Genomic DNA, 17941 nt, shown 5'->3' with positions numbered 1-17941 from the left:
ATAATGGGCGTCATAATGAGATCACTGGAAAACTCGGCTCGAAGCATATAGCACTCGATTCGGAAATGAATCACTCGGGAACACGATTCTTCCCTGGCCTTCTCGAAATTCGGCTAATTGATTGCGTAAGCGGTTTTGTTTGAATGTTCCCGGCCGACGAATACTAGTGCTGTAATATGGAATGATAATACTCACTACGCAAATCCTCAGAAGGCGTCGACACTCGACAATTGAAGTTTCAGAAACACTTCTTTCGAGGCACGTGATGCGATACCAGTGTGTCAGAAGTTTCCTACGCAGTGAGCTGATTGCGTCACGGAATTGTCATTTGAGCGGCCTGCTGGTAACCGCCTCGTATCGTACCATTCACGTAATATCCGGTACTCCACAGTCTATTTCAGTGATTCCCCGACTGTGTGCCGAGAATCTTTTTCCAATTTTAGGAAGGAACTTGATAAATATTTAAAACAAAAGCATACAGGCAAGCTTACGCTCTAACTGCTCCATAGCCGATAAATACATACATGTGAGTGATGTGATCATTACAATGGAACCATTCATGACATTGCAGATGAGTAGGGTAATTTTTACGTAATAGGACTGCTATGTGTCGAAGATAGTTTTTAATTCGTTTCACGCTCCTGATGAATCAACTCAAACAAAAATAAATACTCCACGAACCTGATCGCACTGCCTGGACTTCAAATTGCATTGCAATGTTATTTCTCAGGATTTCTTGTTCACAATTTGAGATAGGTGTAGTTAGTCTGTTAGTTCATATGAAAGCAATGAATCAAGCAATCTTTCCACGGCAGAACAGCTCATTGATATACGATACCTCCCCTTTTTAAAAACACTGTTTTCACAAGAAAACGGATGTGCTATGACTCTTTTAAATTCTGTATTATGATAGGTACAAGAACAATCAGAATATTATTGCCATTTGCATCCGTGCATTCATGACTATGTGAACATAGCTTTTCTGTCTTGACTGAAATTAGTACTATGTAGTGAGCGCGAGAGAAACTACTTTGAATTGAAGACGAAATGCATGCATATGCTGTCAACATTACAATGTAACCTCGTCTCAGTCGTATATACGTACAATCATAGCCATCGCATTACCAAATTCATTTTTCTGTTATGAAAAAGCAGCTTCTTTGTAAGTGTGCCGCGATCGTTTTACAATTTTTGCAGTGTACCCCAAGTTAAAAAAGTTTGGGAACCACTGGTCTATGTCGTTCAGGCGGTTGAGTGAGTTGTCGTTGGTGCCTATTGGCGTAGTCTTGTAGCTGTAACGCATGCAACGAAATTAACTGTGATTAACTTCGCTTTAGCTGTGAATCTTATTTATATCTATCGAGTAACTAACATGAACGACGGGATTGTTTTGTTGGCTCTGCTGTGCTGTCTGGCCGGTGTTGCCTTATACGGCGCCAGTATAGCAACTTCATATTGGAGCATTTGGACAATCGAAACTAACTTTGGTACTGTGAAGATTCATAAAGGCCTCTTCTCAGGATTCTGCGATAAATTGCACATTGCTCATTGCTCTGCGACAGGTGATGACGGTTACAATAACGGGGATTTCGAATATAGTGTAGGGTTAATCATGGATGCTTGATTTTAGGGATGATGTGAACCTACGAAAGATTCATATTCGTGTGAAGTGAACGCAAACCTTTTTGAAAGGTTCTGTGTGAACGCGAACGTGAACCTCGTGACGTCATATTGCTAATTTCAACCCTACATTTCAGTGAAGTGATAGCCTATATTAATGCACAGTTGTACTTGTACATGTACACGATACCTAGGGACGACTCGGGCCACATATTACCATAATGCTGAAGTACATATTGACGTTTTAAACGTCGCCAAATGTATCAACTGGCGCAATCGAATGAAATAATAATTCCATAAAATCAATATTTTTTGTCGCTTTGCCAACAATTTCGACGACTACTTGCAAGTCTAGGTTAGACCGGACAATGTATTCGGCGTCTGAGTATTGCTACGTTGATAATGAGCAGAGTGTAAAATGGGTTTCTACACTGGTTACCGATATTACCCCATTAACAAGTTGTACAGCAGTAGACAATACCTCAGTCGCACGGATTTGGTTTTTATGATACAATAAACATACGAAATCAAGATTGACGCCGTACACCTGCTACATTTTTTGCATCAGACAACGATACCAGTTTCATTGATTGCTTGAATAAGCATCATTCGCTGACTACCTAATATCCAACATGTAGTGTATTTCGCTCTTGATGATGCGTTATTGTGGGTCAAGCTCACAGCAGAGAGTCACTAAATATTCGAGCAAACTTTTATAACAAAGCAAGTTAAATTTTTGAGATTCTCAAGGTACATGCTCGTTTAGTGTTGATTTTTTATGCTGCCAGTGTCATGCATATAGGGGTCCGCAGTTGAAATGCAATAAATTTCAACCAGAGATGTTGTAATGAAATGAAAATTGTAATATATATATATGAAAAAAGGTTCACAGTGCAGAACCTACCAAGGTTCATTTGTGAACGTGAACCTTTAAATTTCTGAGGTTCACCCACAGAACGCGAACTTGAACCTCACGTTCACACCATCCCTACTTGATTCCTCTGCTTGTAAGTTATACCACAGCATGACTGACCAAGACTGTAGTCATATGCATGATCATGACGATCGATCCACGCAGGTCGATGTTGTTTAGTTCTTGATCTTGTTTGAACAATAACTCATACGACGAGGTTGCAATATGAATTCAGTATATTATACAGCAGAATAACTTAAAGGCAGCGACACGATCCAAGTACAGGTAAACGAAAGACAACAGAACACAAGGGTATAAATACAAAGCAGGACACACGAGGAAATAATGTTTGGTGCCAATTGGTAATTACTAGTCCTATACAAAATAGAGTGAAACGACAGCAACGTAAATACACGAACATAACAGTCCACGCCTGTAAGTTAAAGGGTACATGGTGACTGACGTTGGCCGATAGAAATCAGGTTGTTTTCTGTTTCTGACGGGATAACGTCCACCCGACGTACGAGCAGGACTAGCTGCAGGACGTTGTGCCCTATTACGAACCAATGGTTGCTCAGTTTGCGACTGTTGAGGCTGAGCAACTTCCTGTGTAGCTGTATCATTACCAGTGGAAGTCAAGCGTGGTTGGAGTTGATTTTTATGCCTTCTCCAATACCCATGATCTGTTTTGATAATGTACACAACACGTCCCAGTATTTCCGTCACCACGCCAGCAACCCACTTTGGTCCGCGTCGGTAACTGCGAGCGTAAACCGAGGAACCAATCTCGAAATGAGTGACTGGATTGTCCAGGCGTAGCGGGTTTCGATTTATCGAAGGGCGAGCATAAACTTAACAAATTGCGCGGCTGCCGACCATGTAAAATCTCGGCAGGCGTTTTCAAGTCTATGCCTGGCTGCGGTGAACATCGGTACGTAGCGAGAAGTGTTTGGAGCGCGAAGTTGAAATCGTTTCCCCCGTCGCAATTTTTTATCAATCCAGCTTTCAAAGTCTGGACGAAACGCTTCGCTTCCCCGTTCGAGGCAGGGTGAAAAGACGGTGATACGATATGGCTGATTGCCAAATTCGAACAAAACGTATCGAATTCATTCGATGTGAATTGCGGTCCGCCATCCGTGACAATTGTTACGGGCAAGCCTTCGATGGAAAAGACTTCCCTAAAAGCGTTGACTACACACAAGGTTGTGGTAGATCTGACATTCATTACTTTAACGAAAGGATATTTCGAATGCGCATCGACGATGACAAGAAACGTTTTATTTTTATTGGGCCTGCGAGGTCCAAGTGAATCCGTTCAAAACTTTCAGAAGTTTTGGGCCATTCGCGATACTGGCGATCAGGCGCTTTCATTACCTTACGGCAAGAGTCGCAACTCTTAACGAAATTTTCAATGTCGCGATTAATGGAAGGCCATGCGATACCATCTGTTTCATTTTGGCGATACCCCAATGTCCTTCGTGCAACAATGATAAGGCTCGCGATCGAAGTGACTGCGGAATTACAACGCGTCGAAGACCATCAATATTGGATTGAGCATGACTATGTCTGCGTGCAGAGAGAGCGAATGTTTGCAAGTCGAAAACCAAAAAAAATCATCAATGTGCGTCTTTGGATTCCAGTTACCACAAGTGACAGATAATTTTACTAGTTCCATGGTTTTGTCTTTCAGCGTCGCGTCGCGAATTTCATTCCGAGTTAACGGTAAGCCATCGAATGCCATTTTTAATAGCGTGAACGTTCTCCACGTTGTAACGAGTTTCCAGTTCGTCAAAGTCAGGGTCTGGACCCTTTGGTAGGAGAGATAAACCGTCGGCGTTTCCGTGCTGGTTGGTCGGTTGATAGCGAATGGCATATTGATAAGCCATGAGCGTTAGTGCCCATCGCTGTAAGCGTTGCGCTGTAATCACGGGAATTTTCTAGTCCGGCGAGAAAATAGCTAAAAGCAGTTTGTGTGTGACTCCGTAAATGATTGACAGAGCTTCCTTCTCTATTTGAGAGTAGGATTTTTGCTAATCGGAAAGCGTTGATGATTGGCGCTAATTAGTAATTACTAGTCCTATACACAGGGTTGCCATACCGTCCTTATTTCTAAGATTTGTCCTTATTTTGAAGGTCCACGTCTTAGAAAACTCAACTGTCCTTATTTCTAAGAAATGTCCTTATTTTCGACTAGCGTCCTTATTTTGTCTTATTTTCAACCACTACAGAACTTCGATTGTTTTCCTCTGGTATCTGTGTTGCATAATATTTTAAAATTATGCTTTTGCGTCGAGATTTCATGACATCATAAACGAAAGGAACTCTCGTGACGTACACACCACAAGATTTGACTTCTAAGTGGTGAGATAGCTAGGGCAGTGAGTGGTGGTATAGCAGTTTCGTCTGTACCAAGTAAGCTACCGCGGCGGACGTCATTTTAGCAGTAAACAGCAGTAGGCCTACCAGGTTCCTGCTGTTTGGTCTACAGCAGAATAAGCTCAAGCTGTGGGGAAGGCAGCATTTCTTGAGTAGTGAAAAAAGGCGCAGTGCAGTCGACACATTGGTTAAAAAGTAGTAAAGCCGTAAATCCTTGATCAATTTATCTAAATTACATTGCACTTGCGCATATAGTTTTAGGTACTAATAAGGCTAAATCTGATTAGCTAAAATGAGCAGGCGTAAAAACGTTTTTCGTGACGATTATGAGAGAGAATTCAAAGGCATCTAACGAAGCTTGAAGGGCGAGTGTTTCGCAGATTGCAATATCTGCAATTGTGACATTAACCTGGAGGCCACAGGAAAGACCGCTATTTCAACTCACATTCATACCCCAAAACACAAGAAGTATGTCATAATGATTAATTTGAACCAGTCGATGAATAATTTTCCCACAAGTCGATCAGCACCAACGACCACAGACTACAAGGCAGCTGCTGTAGAGGGTACCTGGGCATTCCATACTGTCAAACACTAGCAATCATTCCTCATCAACGATTGTTTCTGGCGAAAAGTATGGAATGTGATATGTCCCGGCTCGTATAAATACAAAGTATGTACAAAAACGCTTTTTCATACTAATCTAATTTTTCGACTGTCCTTATTTTTGGGTCTATGTCGATGGCAACCCTGCCTATACAAAATAGAGTGAAACGACAGCAACGTAAATACACGAACATAGCAGATGTTAAGTGAATTGTTGCAACTACCATATATCGTTAGAATGATGCCGTAAGTAAAAGTCCAGTATACACATCGCCATAATTATCACGAAATTGCGTAATAACTAGGGCAAGTTTTTGCAACTTTTGTCTATATTTTTCATGCAATTTTTTTATGCAACTTTTATCAAATATTGCGCAAAATATGTTATAAAACTATAATAAAGACTAAATTAATGGATTTCAAGTGACAATGCGGCCCACCATAGGCGCCGGACGCAGGTATACGGGGTATGCCGTGTTTACCTAGCAATTTTTTCGGGTATATGCGGCATACCCACTATTCCGTTAGTCATGAAACTCCCTGAACTAACTGGTAAATTGTGCGAACCCTATGTAAATAAAAATGTAACCATGATCGATTGAATAGCGAAGGAAGAAACGGAACAAGCAGACACCATGCAAATTTTAAACTGCTGGAACCTTTCGAGTATCTCATACCCTCATGATTTCAAAAAATTGTATAAATGCAACTTCTGCAACTTTTGTTAAAATTTAAAAAAAAATGCAACTTTCTCAGGTTTTTAGTGCAACAAAAACTTGCCCCAGTAATAACCCAATAAAATTGACATTACTTAAAAAACATCTGGTTCATACCGTGCCTATTTTCTATTCGTATTTCGATACAGGAGTATCATTCAGTCTAATTTTGCGTTTCCAGCTTAATTATCGACCAGTCATGTATTCATCACATAAACGTGATTGCCAAAAGGTGGTATGTGTTGTGTAGCTAGCGGTTCTGGAAACTACGAAAATGCGCAAATATGAGGGACTGCATACAGGATATCAACCAGGCGTTAATCATATGGTCGACTATATGACTTGTTCATTTTAATCGATGATGTATGTTGACGATAGTTTTAGGACTGTTCCGTTTTCTGTGGAATTCATCAGCCGAAGCTCAGATTGATGATATCCTGATAATGTAAGAACAGACAAATGGTACCTGATACGTTTCTTGACATCTAAAAGCGACATTTGTAAGAAAACAATGGGCGGGTACTTCGGCAGGGCATATTTCTAGTGGTGTTGCTTCGACGTTAACCATATAAATATTGACTATGATCACTAAACCAATGATTTCACTTTTTATTTCCTTCCTGTAGTTTCATTTCATCCGCCAATGAGCTAATTTTAGCTGCTAAAATATGAATGTACTGGACTCTAAAAATATCTTATTGTCATCTTTCCGCTCACGTGCCCCTATGCCGCTATACCAATCTATGGTCATCGACATGCTACATGAAGACTTGGCTTAGACAAGGGGTTTTCAATCTTTTTTGGGATGTGGCCGTGGCTAAAAAGGAAGGCGAAGATGCCTGAGGAAATAATGATGTTTCTTGAACTTAGAATGAGTTTGATTTATGTTCAAACTGACAAGTTTAAAAAACGGCACGTATGTTAGTTATATTACGATTTGAGTGTCATTATTGCGTCGTACCATCCCTACACCGATGCTAGATTTTAACTGATACCGGACTTTGCTGCGATCAGAAGTTGTCTCTGAACTAGGAGTTACTGCTAAATGAATGTCGCTGTTAGCTGACGCTTTTATGGTCTGTCTATCAAGCATCCGTGTTGAGTGCGCAGAAAAGCACAAAATTATGTAGAAATAAAATCTTTTCAGGTTGCGTCACATGCCTTATTAATCTAAGAAAGGATCAGTTGAATTAGTCTGTCATTCATTAGTCATAACCTTCCACGCTATCAAACCATGCGTTAGGATTGCAAACGTTCTGGTCGCTCTTTTTAATACTTCTTTTAGGTGTCGATAAGGGTGCGCGAAATTTTTCACTGTACACAAGGGGAGCGCGTCTAAAAAAGTTTGAGAACCACTTGCCTAGTATCATAGTCGTGCTCAATGCGGGGCAATCGCCGGCGCCAATATGCGTATTTCTCTGAAATATGCGCATTTATAAGTGCCGTTCATATTCAAACGTAAATACATGAAATCTTGCGAAGCGCGAAGAAAACTTGCAAGTTGAATAACTCCCTTCTAGAAATGACGAACGAAATAAGTTTGCGCCCCCTTAGAACCCCCCTCATTGGGGGTTGGCGGTGCGACAATTATGGTTCTCGTAGCCCATATTACTTTTGTGTACATTATGGCCTTCCTCGGTTCCACGCATGTCGCGAAACACAATACTCTAATCCCCGCACCACGAACTCGGTTGGAGTTACTGGAGTTTTTGCTCCAGTATGGTGGGAATAAATATAGCTGTGATAGCGAAACGATTCTGGGTCAGCTTCAAACAATTCTTAAACAATTCTTACTACAGAAAAGTGCAGAAAGAATTTTTATTATGCAAGCTGCGCAATGTGCATATATGTCTTATACCTTATACCTACATGTAACGGTATCATACCATCGTTATTTAGAAGTACCAAACCATGCGGCTGTTCCAGATTTGAGTCTGTAGTTTGGATCAATGGTGTTAGTGTACGATTGTTGCCGGAATAAATTGGAAAGATTTGCATTATTAAATAGGACACGGTAGGCTAGTATTTGATTCTGTTTTGTGTAACTTTTAGTTTCCCGTATCACTTCCGTATACCACTGCCGCAAAAAGATAAAATGTGCCTTGGCTTGAAGGATGTACGGAGTGTGACCACCTTGCTACGTAATTCAAGCTTGATCTCGAAGAGCCGTAATACTACTGAATTTTCGATGTCAGAACATTCAATCCAATGATACAATCAACTCATGCAAATCTTATATTATGTCCAACGATTTCAAGGCCAAACATTTTACACCAGGGGTGTCAAACTCAACGTGGGTCGCGTCCGGTTTCAAACCTTTGATCGCTCACGCGCAGGATCAGTCAAATGATTCCAAAATATCAACTCCTGATCCATAGCTTGTTTTAAACTAATACTTAATTATCAGGACCATACCCGAAAAGGTATATTGCATTACATTATGGATCATATTAGTTCCATTCTAGCAACATCTTTAGTCGCAAGCAAAGCAATTGACAAAATACGATAATGGACATGATGAATAAAGTTATAAACCACTAAAACTCTGACTACGATACAAGTTTACATCTTTCTATGCTCCCTATTTGTTTTAGTCGTATAATAGACCTGCGTATGCGCTGTGAGGAATGCAAGCGATGTAACTGTAGCTCCAGACGTTGTAATTTGGTCCCTTATTATTTAATCACCCCTCGAGTTTTTCTGTAGGCTGGGTAGGCTACGTTTTGAGTCAGAAGTGGTACAGCAGTGCGAGCACATATATTTTAATTATATTCTTTGTGTAGATATCATATCCTCCGTGCAGTCTTCATATAACGGTTTGGAATTGGTCTTCTCGCTTTTGTGAATAACTACTTTTGGGTCCAATTATTCTTTTACACACCGTGCACGTTTGGCCTTCTCGGAATTTGATGTCAATGTCAAAGACTTGTTCCTAATATCGACTAGACTAGATTGAAATTGCAACATTGCTTTCGGTGGGTGTGACGTGGCCCATGTGCAGGCTCTACATTTGCTGTCTTCATTTCTTACTCAAAACTTTACATTTGTTAGAAATGTGCGGGATAATACAAGTATTTTTCGATTGACTGAGAATTGCTTCGCGGGCCGGATGAAAACGTCTGGCTGGCCGGACTCGGAGGATTATGAGCTACGCTAAATTCTCAATCCATTATGATTCATTGCAGTGGTGCCCCATACTTCCACTTGAAGTTGATAATTTCTAATAAATTGCAATAAAGACAAATTTGATGTTACAATAATACGACCAGCCCCCGGACGCGATTCAGTTATTTCCAAGACTGAAGTCCCAACCAGAAAAGACCGACCGGACTTCGAACTCTCACCCCTTGTTTTACTACCGTCCTTAAAATATGTGCGGGCAGATCTATAAGGCAATTTTAGAAATATGTGGGCACTGCGGGAAGAAAGGTTAAGAACCACTGGTCTAAACTAAACACTCTAAACTAGACATATAATTTGAAAAGGCAGCTCGAGACTAACGGTAAAAATCTTTCATGCTTTGGCTAAGCAACACATTTTGCCACATTGAGATCACGATACGATTCGTAACGTCGTGTATGATCAATGGCCCTTGTTAACTTTACGAATAATCTTCGACAGTGGTTCCCAACCTTTTTCGTCCCGTGGACCCCTTGGCCGATATTTGAGATAAAATCTCCACCCCCTATGAAAAAGTTGCGTAGACTAATAAAGGTGCGTTTTAACGCACAGCCATTTGTTGACTGAGCAATATATGGCTAAACATATTCAAATATGCCCAAATTATGTCGAATGCAGCCGCATTAGACTTTGGTAAAGTACCGCGGGGTACTTCCATATCAATTATTTAACACTATGTGTACTGTTATTTAAAAAAGAACTAAATCAAAAGAAATTAGGTCATCACTTTCCGTTGTGGCAACATTGCGCTGAATTTGGCCTGTTTTTTTTACCGGTCGGGTAGCGGCTGACGAAAAATTAATCACCAAGTTCGCTTGCGATGGCCTTGCGTTGAATCGATGAATTTCGCATGTTTTTCACGTTAGCATCCTGTTTTGATATATATTGACTGCGAATCATAGAGGAGTCCGCGATTCATTTATACTACTTAATTTATTCATATGTTTACCATTTCCCATTCCTCATTCACCACATCAACACAGACTACCGTTAATATGATTCGCTCTTTTCATACTACTCTTCTTGCTTTCCGTCATCAATCCATTTTAAACTGGTCTTGAGCAAGCTATAGTCATATTCCTGTTCCACAACGAAGCCATTTGTAGAATCAATCGCCGACAATCTATGTAACATGATCTATAATATTCATCAGATGTCTGGAAATTCACCAAGAACGGCGATGTGGAATCGCAAGTAGCTGCAGCTGGGGTGATCTTAGCAGCTCTATGCTCAGTAACTGCCGCGTTCTTCATGTGTAACAAGAGCTCAGGAGGAGCGAAAGTTGGGGCGACTTTCTGCATCTTTGCAGGTACGAGACTGCTTTACTTATGGAGTAGCGGCCAAAGCGAGGAATTATTCATTACGAAACATTCCAACCGGAAATAGTCTACCGTCGGGCACTCGCCGGATTATAGCTCAGGTTACTCATACCGTTTTCAGAAAATGATACCAGGATTTCCGCACTAGACTTCTTACAATATTATATTCTTGTAGGCCACTTTCTTTAGAACCACACTGTATGATGTAGATGCATGAGTGGAAAATAAAGCTATTTGCCAGATTTTCACCATAATGTAGACTGTAAATCGGGCTATCGGTATTTTCTTGGTATACCAAATCTCCCTTTCAAACCCGTTCCATTACGTAAAACCGGGTCACACAAACAAATCTTCACCGATCCATGGGGTGTAGCGGATTCTGTTTAGTGTACCTACCACCTTATAGCAACTTCTTAAGTTGTTACACGAAAATATTCCTGGAATTATCCTTCATAACAGGGACGGGCAACATACGGCCCGCGGGATTTTGAGCGGCCCGCGGGCAGCTTCCGAGCTTACATGATAATGTGACTCGCGGCCCGGGTCTTTGCGAGCAAACGTGTTCAATCATGATTATTAACAAGACAAAGCTATGTTCCAATCTAGCTTATGTTCACGTGCAGTCTTTACTTATTGGGCTTTTACATCCGACACGCAGCCAGAGTTCAAAGAACTTGTTGCCAACTTTGATCGACCACAGATGTCTCATTGACTTCAACAGCTATTGGAGTAAGCCTAACTTACCTTAATTAATGCATTGACTACTTTTTTGGTCTCTCTGCTTTACGCTCAAAGTTTACATTAAATACGATTTTTCTTTGTATATGTGGAGAGCTTCTGGATGTACAGGTGGATAAATACGCGATTAATGTATCGATTCAGGAGTCCGGCCCGCCTATAGTACTTCATTTTCCCATATTCGGCCCGCCGACCGGAGAAGTTGCCCGCCCCTGCTTCATAAGAATTGATTTATTTACTGATGTAATGAGAGCGAAAGCATTTTTTACCAGAAATGTGCCATTTACCTTACGCCAGTGGTTCTCTAACTAGGGGGCGTGAAACCATCTGAATGGGGGCGCGAAGTTGCGGTCAACTTAGAATTTTGTTCGCGGCCGAGCGATTTACCTCCCATTTGTAGTTATTTCTTTGTGTATAGTCCGATTTTCATATTTAACAATTCTCTCTACTACAGTCATAACGAAGGCAAGTTTTTCTCGCACTAAAATCGCGAGAAAGTTGCACTTCATTTTGACAAAAGTAGCAGTAAAGAGTTGCATTTATAATTTTTGTTGAATTAGTAGGGTATGAGATACGCGAAAGGTTCCGTTGTATAACCTAGGTCCTGTAGAACTGTCAAATTTGTTACTTTGCCATTTCATAGACATTCAAAGTTACATTTTTGGCCGTTACACAGCAAGAAAATTATGCAATGGGGGAATAATTGTCCACAAAAAGCCAAACAGCATGGTGATAAACCAATCCCCCTAAAACAAGTCAAATAACACACCCTAAACCCCCTAGGTCTGCAAACTTGACCCAAGGCCTCGCAGAAACACTCACTTTTGGCGACTTTAACAAAATCAATAGCCTGAATAAGGTGACCTAGTGAAAATGGAATTTTCGGCGGTCTTGCCTGGGCGTTTGTGAAATGGGGGAGCTATCTCAAATTTAAACGACAAAATAATAAAGCGATCTATATTTACATATTGTTCGGACATGGTTGTGTTTGGCAGAGGTAGTTAAACCTCTTGCTTGCAAGTCACTGTACCATAGATAACAATGAGATGCAGCTAACCCATCATATAGCTCTTTGTTATTATTAGAATAAATTTAGAATAGAAACATACCAGGAATAGTTTATAGCATGTTTTCAAATCACTCCTTTGCATTTTTACGCAATATTTGATCAAAATTGCAGTAAAATTTGCTATGAAAAATAGATAAAAGTTGCAAAAAGTTGCACTATAAAATCCCTACAAACAGCTTAAAACGTCATAGTACATAGGCTCTGAGTATATAGGAAGCCGTCGGAAGCTGTGAAAAAAAGTTGCAAAAGTTGCAAAAACTTGCCCTAGTCATAACCTTTCATGCCATCAAACTATCCGTTGGGATTGCTAGCATTCTGGTTGCATTTTGTGATATGATGATAAGGGGCGCGAAAATTTTCACTGTCATAAAGGGGGCGCGTCCAAAAAAGTTTGAGAACCACTGCCTTACGCTATGGCGTAAATCGGCGGAATACACGAAATAGACGATTCTCGTTTACAGTGTAATCTCGAGAATTTAATTATTTGGCTAAATTTTCATTGCAATTGAAGACTGATCTCGGCCATTGTGGTGCCTGCGACGTAATGCTGTTCCAAAGAGATTCCAACTCCATATCCGTTCAACTAAATGCAGTCTTAAATCTTGCGTATCCACTCGCTGCAATTTCTTGTTTTACAGTGATATTTGTCGCGGCGGGTATTATAACGTATGCGGTTCTCACCATACGACAGCAACGACCCTCAATCAACACCGTAGCCACCGTAAGCTTCGGCTATAGCCTCTATCTCGCCGCTGCCGCCGGCGGTGTCAATGTTATCGCAACCATTGCTGCGTTCGCCGGGCGTAATTACAAGGTTTTGTAGGTGTTTTGCGAGCATTAGAAGATGCGTTCGTGAGAACAGGAACATACGCATTTTCATCATGTGATGTCTCACTTATGAGCCGCTGGAAGTTAGCGGAAAGTTTTCACAAACTTGTTACACCGCTGTGTTGGTAAATGTCACAACTCCAGGGTCACGTAGCCTACAAGGTAAATTTACGAATTGGGTTACCTTCCCATGTACAATGTACAGCCCCGAATACAGTACAAGGATTTGCAATATTATTTCCTGACGATTTTATTTTCAGTTTTTTTCGTTTCCATAAATCGGTCGTCATGGTATAAGTGTGTGTTTCGTAAACTCGTTGAAAGGGCGGCATGCAGTTCCACTATCACAATATAATAGAATGCATACACGATATGGAATGCGGAACGAGTAACGGCGAACGTTAACATCAGGAAGACTGAGTTGAACTAATGATACATCATTTATGTGGCGATACTAAAATACTCTCTGAAAATGAGGGCACCGAAGATGTAAGGAAAAAAGGTCAGCTCTACAGAAGTGCAGAGAGATCGGGAAAGGGGGCTATTTACTTGTTTCGACACAGAACCAAAGCCGACACCAATATGAGTCCCTATCAGGCGGTTTCGCGCAGAAGACTAGCAGTAGACGAGACGCTGACAGGGTGTGGCTTTAGTGATAAGCTTTCACTCTCCGCAGTTCATCATTACGTGTGATTCCAGATTATGGGATCCGGGTGGGATTGTGTCGCCATAAAGGCTTAAAGGCTGTGAAGAACAGAAAGGTTTAAACACTTCGACCTTTTATGCCAGGGACGTCAAACATACGACCCGCGGGGTCGCATCCGGTCCGTCCGCATGCGGCCCGCGCAGCAATTCTGAGTAGCTTGAAAAATGCTTGTATTGTTGAGATTTTTATGAAAGAAATTCTTCCATTAAATAATCCCTCAAAACAGCAAATGTCAGAAATATTCATAGGTCTTATCATAACCATCCGAAGGCCCTGTTGTGGATTCACGCTACTCACTATTACAGCGGTTCTCAAACTTACTTTTTTAGGCACGCTTCTCTTTATGATAGTGAAAAACTTCGCGCCCTCCTTATCGTCATATCACAAGATGCAACCAGAATGCCGGCAGCCCCAATGGATAGTTTGATGACATGGAAGGTTATGACTGTTGATGAGAGAATTCTCAAATAGTAAATTAGGGCTATAGAGCAACAACTATGATTTGGAGGTAAATCGGGCGGAGGGCGAATTTTTTTCATTTGACCACGGCTTTGCGCCAATCTTCAGATGATTTCACGTCCCCCAAGGGGGCGCGCACCCCAGTTTGAGAACCACTGCACTATTAGGAATAAGTCGCTGACATTGACACCAAATTCAGAGTGGGTAAATACGCGCACACTGAGTCCAGAGTTTTATGGGAAATCGGACCAAAGTTATTCACACAATCGAAAACATCAATGCAAACCATTATTGCTGGTTGCATGGACAATAACAGTGCGCAAAGAATTCGTGGTCGCACTGCTGTTTAACTAATGAATCAGAAGATCCCCTACGCCCAGCGACTCCCGAATGGTGATTTACTTATACCGACGCAATTTTCAACGTCCGTGTTTACAGCTAAATCTTTTGTATTGCTCACAGTCTCGCACCTGGTACGTAATAGGCTAATGCCACATTGCGACTAAAGAAAAGGGGGCATATAAATATGCCAACTGATGTCGTCGTTAGTTCCACTGTTTTAGCGGTTTATAACTGTATTCAATCAGCCTACCATCATATATTTACGAATTCCGTTGCTGTGAGTAAAGATGTTGCTAGAATAGAGTCTATCCTTGTGACTCATAATATAATGTAATATACGATTATGTATTGGCTTGATAATATAGTATTCAAATAAATAGAACGGGTGTGGATTTGAAGGCAAGTGTCTGGAATCATTTGACAAGTCCGGTCCGCGAGCGATCAAAAGGTTTGAATCCGGCCCGCGACACAGGTTGAGTTTGACACAAACCAATGTTCCCTCTAATTTTTGACGAGTCAACGCGCACTCACCAACTCAATGCGCGGTCTCTTGGACAACAGTGCGCAACGACTTAAAAAAAGGTCATCACTTCGAATTTTTTGTGCGCAGCTTATATTTTCTATGCGCAGAGACCGTGTTAGCACCGCGCATCTGCGCACGTGCGTAGCCTTGAGGGAACATTGACACCAACCCTGTTTTATGCAATCGCAAGTAACAAATTGATACACACAGATAGAGAGAGAGAGAGAGTCTCTATTTCTTCATGCGAACGAAATACATAACAACATACGGCAATGATGGTGGTACAGAAAATATGCATTCACATTGCCCAGTATTCGGTATCAGATAGGAATTATCAATGCGACCTTGAAGGTCAGCTACAGTCTGATCACACGCGAATCAAACAGGCACATTTGTCTCTGTAGGCTACAGTGTACACTGTACAGTCTGGATGTAAGTTACACTTCATCACAAATAATTTCGTATTCGTTGACCACTATGAACGACTTTTACGGAAAATAATGGTAAAGTTACTTCTGGCACGGTCGGACTCTCTATTTCGTTCTGATTTGAACCCCAGTCTCCAGTGTCACAGTTAAAAGACTGTGTTAGTGGCAGGGCTGTAATGACTCGAGTCATGACTCGACTCAAGTTGCAATGTTTTGGTGACTCAACTTGACTCGGAGTCATTTTTTAAATATGAAATGACTCGACTGGATTTGAGTCAATTTGTGTATTGACTCGACTTGTAGGCCTACTCGAATCTTTATTAGAGCTGGGCACAATGATTCGAGAACTCGAATCTGAAACGAGTATTAATTTTAATGATACGAGTCGAGTAGTAAAAAAACGATTTTTCGAGTACAGGAATTATACGTTCCTCGCAACTAAAAGTTAATTTACTAACGAAAATTATAGTTTTGATACTATTTTCCACTGAGAATGCCTTGAAACCTTGATGGGCTAAGAGCGTTACCGGAAATAACATATTTCCGAAGTCATGATCATCCCACAACATTGTCAACGAGTGCAATGAAATTGGTATGGTCGAAAAAATACCTAAGTATCTTTAATGTGACGGATAACAGGCATTATGTTCTTTGTGGTGGCATAAAAGGTACATATTTGAAATTTGACATATTACATTCTATTGTTACGTCATAATGAGGGATACTCGAATACCCGACTCGACTCGAAGCGTAATACGTGATTCAGAATCAAATCACTCAGGAACTCGATTTTGCCCAGCCCTACTCTTTATTATGCATGACTCGGCAAAGTCATATGACGGCCAAGACAGACATTTCATAGGACGACCAAGACAGACATTTCATTGCAACTTCGAAGAATAGTTAAGTTACCATATTATTGGTATTTCGTCTATGAATATTGGTCCATGAAAAATAAGGCCAGAAACTAATAAGAGCGAGGAAAATTACGATGTTATTGATGCAAGGCATTCTATATCACCCAAGCAGAGTCGAAAAAGAGGGTTGAACATGACGTGAACTGAAAAATGAACAGTGGGCCAAATGACCCGGACTCGGACTCGAGTCACAACACTATGACTCGGACTCGACCCCCTGCTCACTGACATGGACCCGAACTTGGCTCGATGGTGAATTGAAAATGACTCGACTTGACTCGAGTCAAAACTAAAATAAATTATATTGAGTTGTGACTCGGAACCTTGTGACTTGGTTACAACCCTGGTTAATGGTAGTAACACCGTTCAAGAGAGTCCCATTGCAAATTATTTTCTTTCGGCACTGGTGTCAAACATTTAATTAAATTTAATTAAATCCGGCCCGCGAAACCATTTTGAGCAAATGCAAATACCTTGTATTATCGAGCACATTTCTAACAAATGTCGAACATGCTCATTGTTCATAAGCAACATTATATCCATCCGACAACGGTGTTGCGGTTTCACTCTAGGCACCATTAGGGACAAGTCGATGATATTAATCACAGAGGCGCAAACGCCAATACGAAACCGTTGTAAGTAAGGTACATGGATCCCAATCAAATTTGGAAAAGGTGAAAATATATGAGCCTAGATCTAGATCAGGGGTCGGCAACCTTTCGAATGAAGCGGGCCAAAATGTCAACATTTTACGAACTGGCGTGCCAAACATTTTTATTTTTGTCATATTCAGCGTTTCTGTACGTAATATTTGCCTCATCTATTTTTGTTCACGCTATAATAGATATTCTGTAGTTGCTTTGGTCGTTTCCAAGTCCACAGTGTTCGGTATACCATAGCCAATAAGCAACGGGCCAGTCAATGCTGTTACGGTAATATGGCCTGATCAATAAAATTGTGCCCAGCCATGTACAGTGGCGGCTCGTCCCATAGGAAAAATGGGGCATAGCCCCATCTAAAATTTTGTTCAATAATAATTATTTACCATTTATAGATGCTCAGCAATCAATATATACCGAAATCGCAGCAAAAATCACATTCTTCTAGTGCTTTCGCTTGTCAATGCCCATATACAGCGAAGTCTCTGCGAAAATCAAATTCTCTTTTGTGTCTTCGCTTTGTTGATGCCTAGCCGGGGCAT

At 41.0% G+C, this 17941-nt stretch overlaps 3 protein-coding genes across 4 annotated transcripts in view; 2 read left to right on the top strand and 1 right to left on the bottom strand.

The window, feature by feature from the left end:
• LOC145439811 (stAR-related lipid transfer protein 5-like) overlaps window positions 1–17941 on the top strand; it is a 304908-nt gene that overhangs the window by 98119 nt on the left and 188848 nt on the right. The gene's annotated exons all lie outside the window — the stretch shown is intronic.
• Window positions 1–17941, bottom strand: part of LOC145439803 (lysosomal protective protein-like) — a 199830-nt gene that overhangs the window by 74706 nt on the left and 107183 nt on the right. The window lies entirely within an intron of this gene.
• Window positions 1373–13604, top strand: LOC145439995 (uncharacterized). The gene is made up of 3 exons (XM_080317659.1): window positions 1373–1562; window positions 10565–10720; window positions 13176–13604. The coding sequence occupies exons 1-3, from the start codon at window positions 1373–1375 to the stop codon at window positions 13358–13360; spliced, it is 531 nt and encodes a 176-aa protein (XP_080173785.1). The 3' UTR covers window positions 13361–13604.

Source organism: Botryllus schlosseri, chromosome 5 (genome assembly GCF_051294905.1).
Source record: "Botryllus schlosseri isolate E-star chromosome 5, Bs_hap1, whole genome shotgun sequence".
NCBI classification, from domain to species: Eukaryota; Metazoa; Chordata; class Ascidiacea; order Stolidobranchia; family Styelidae; genus Botryllus; species Botryllus schlosseri.
The sequence above is the reverse complement of the archived record's forward strand: the minus strand, read 5'-3'. Positions and strand labels throughout refer to the sequence as shown.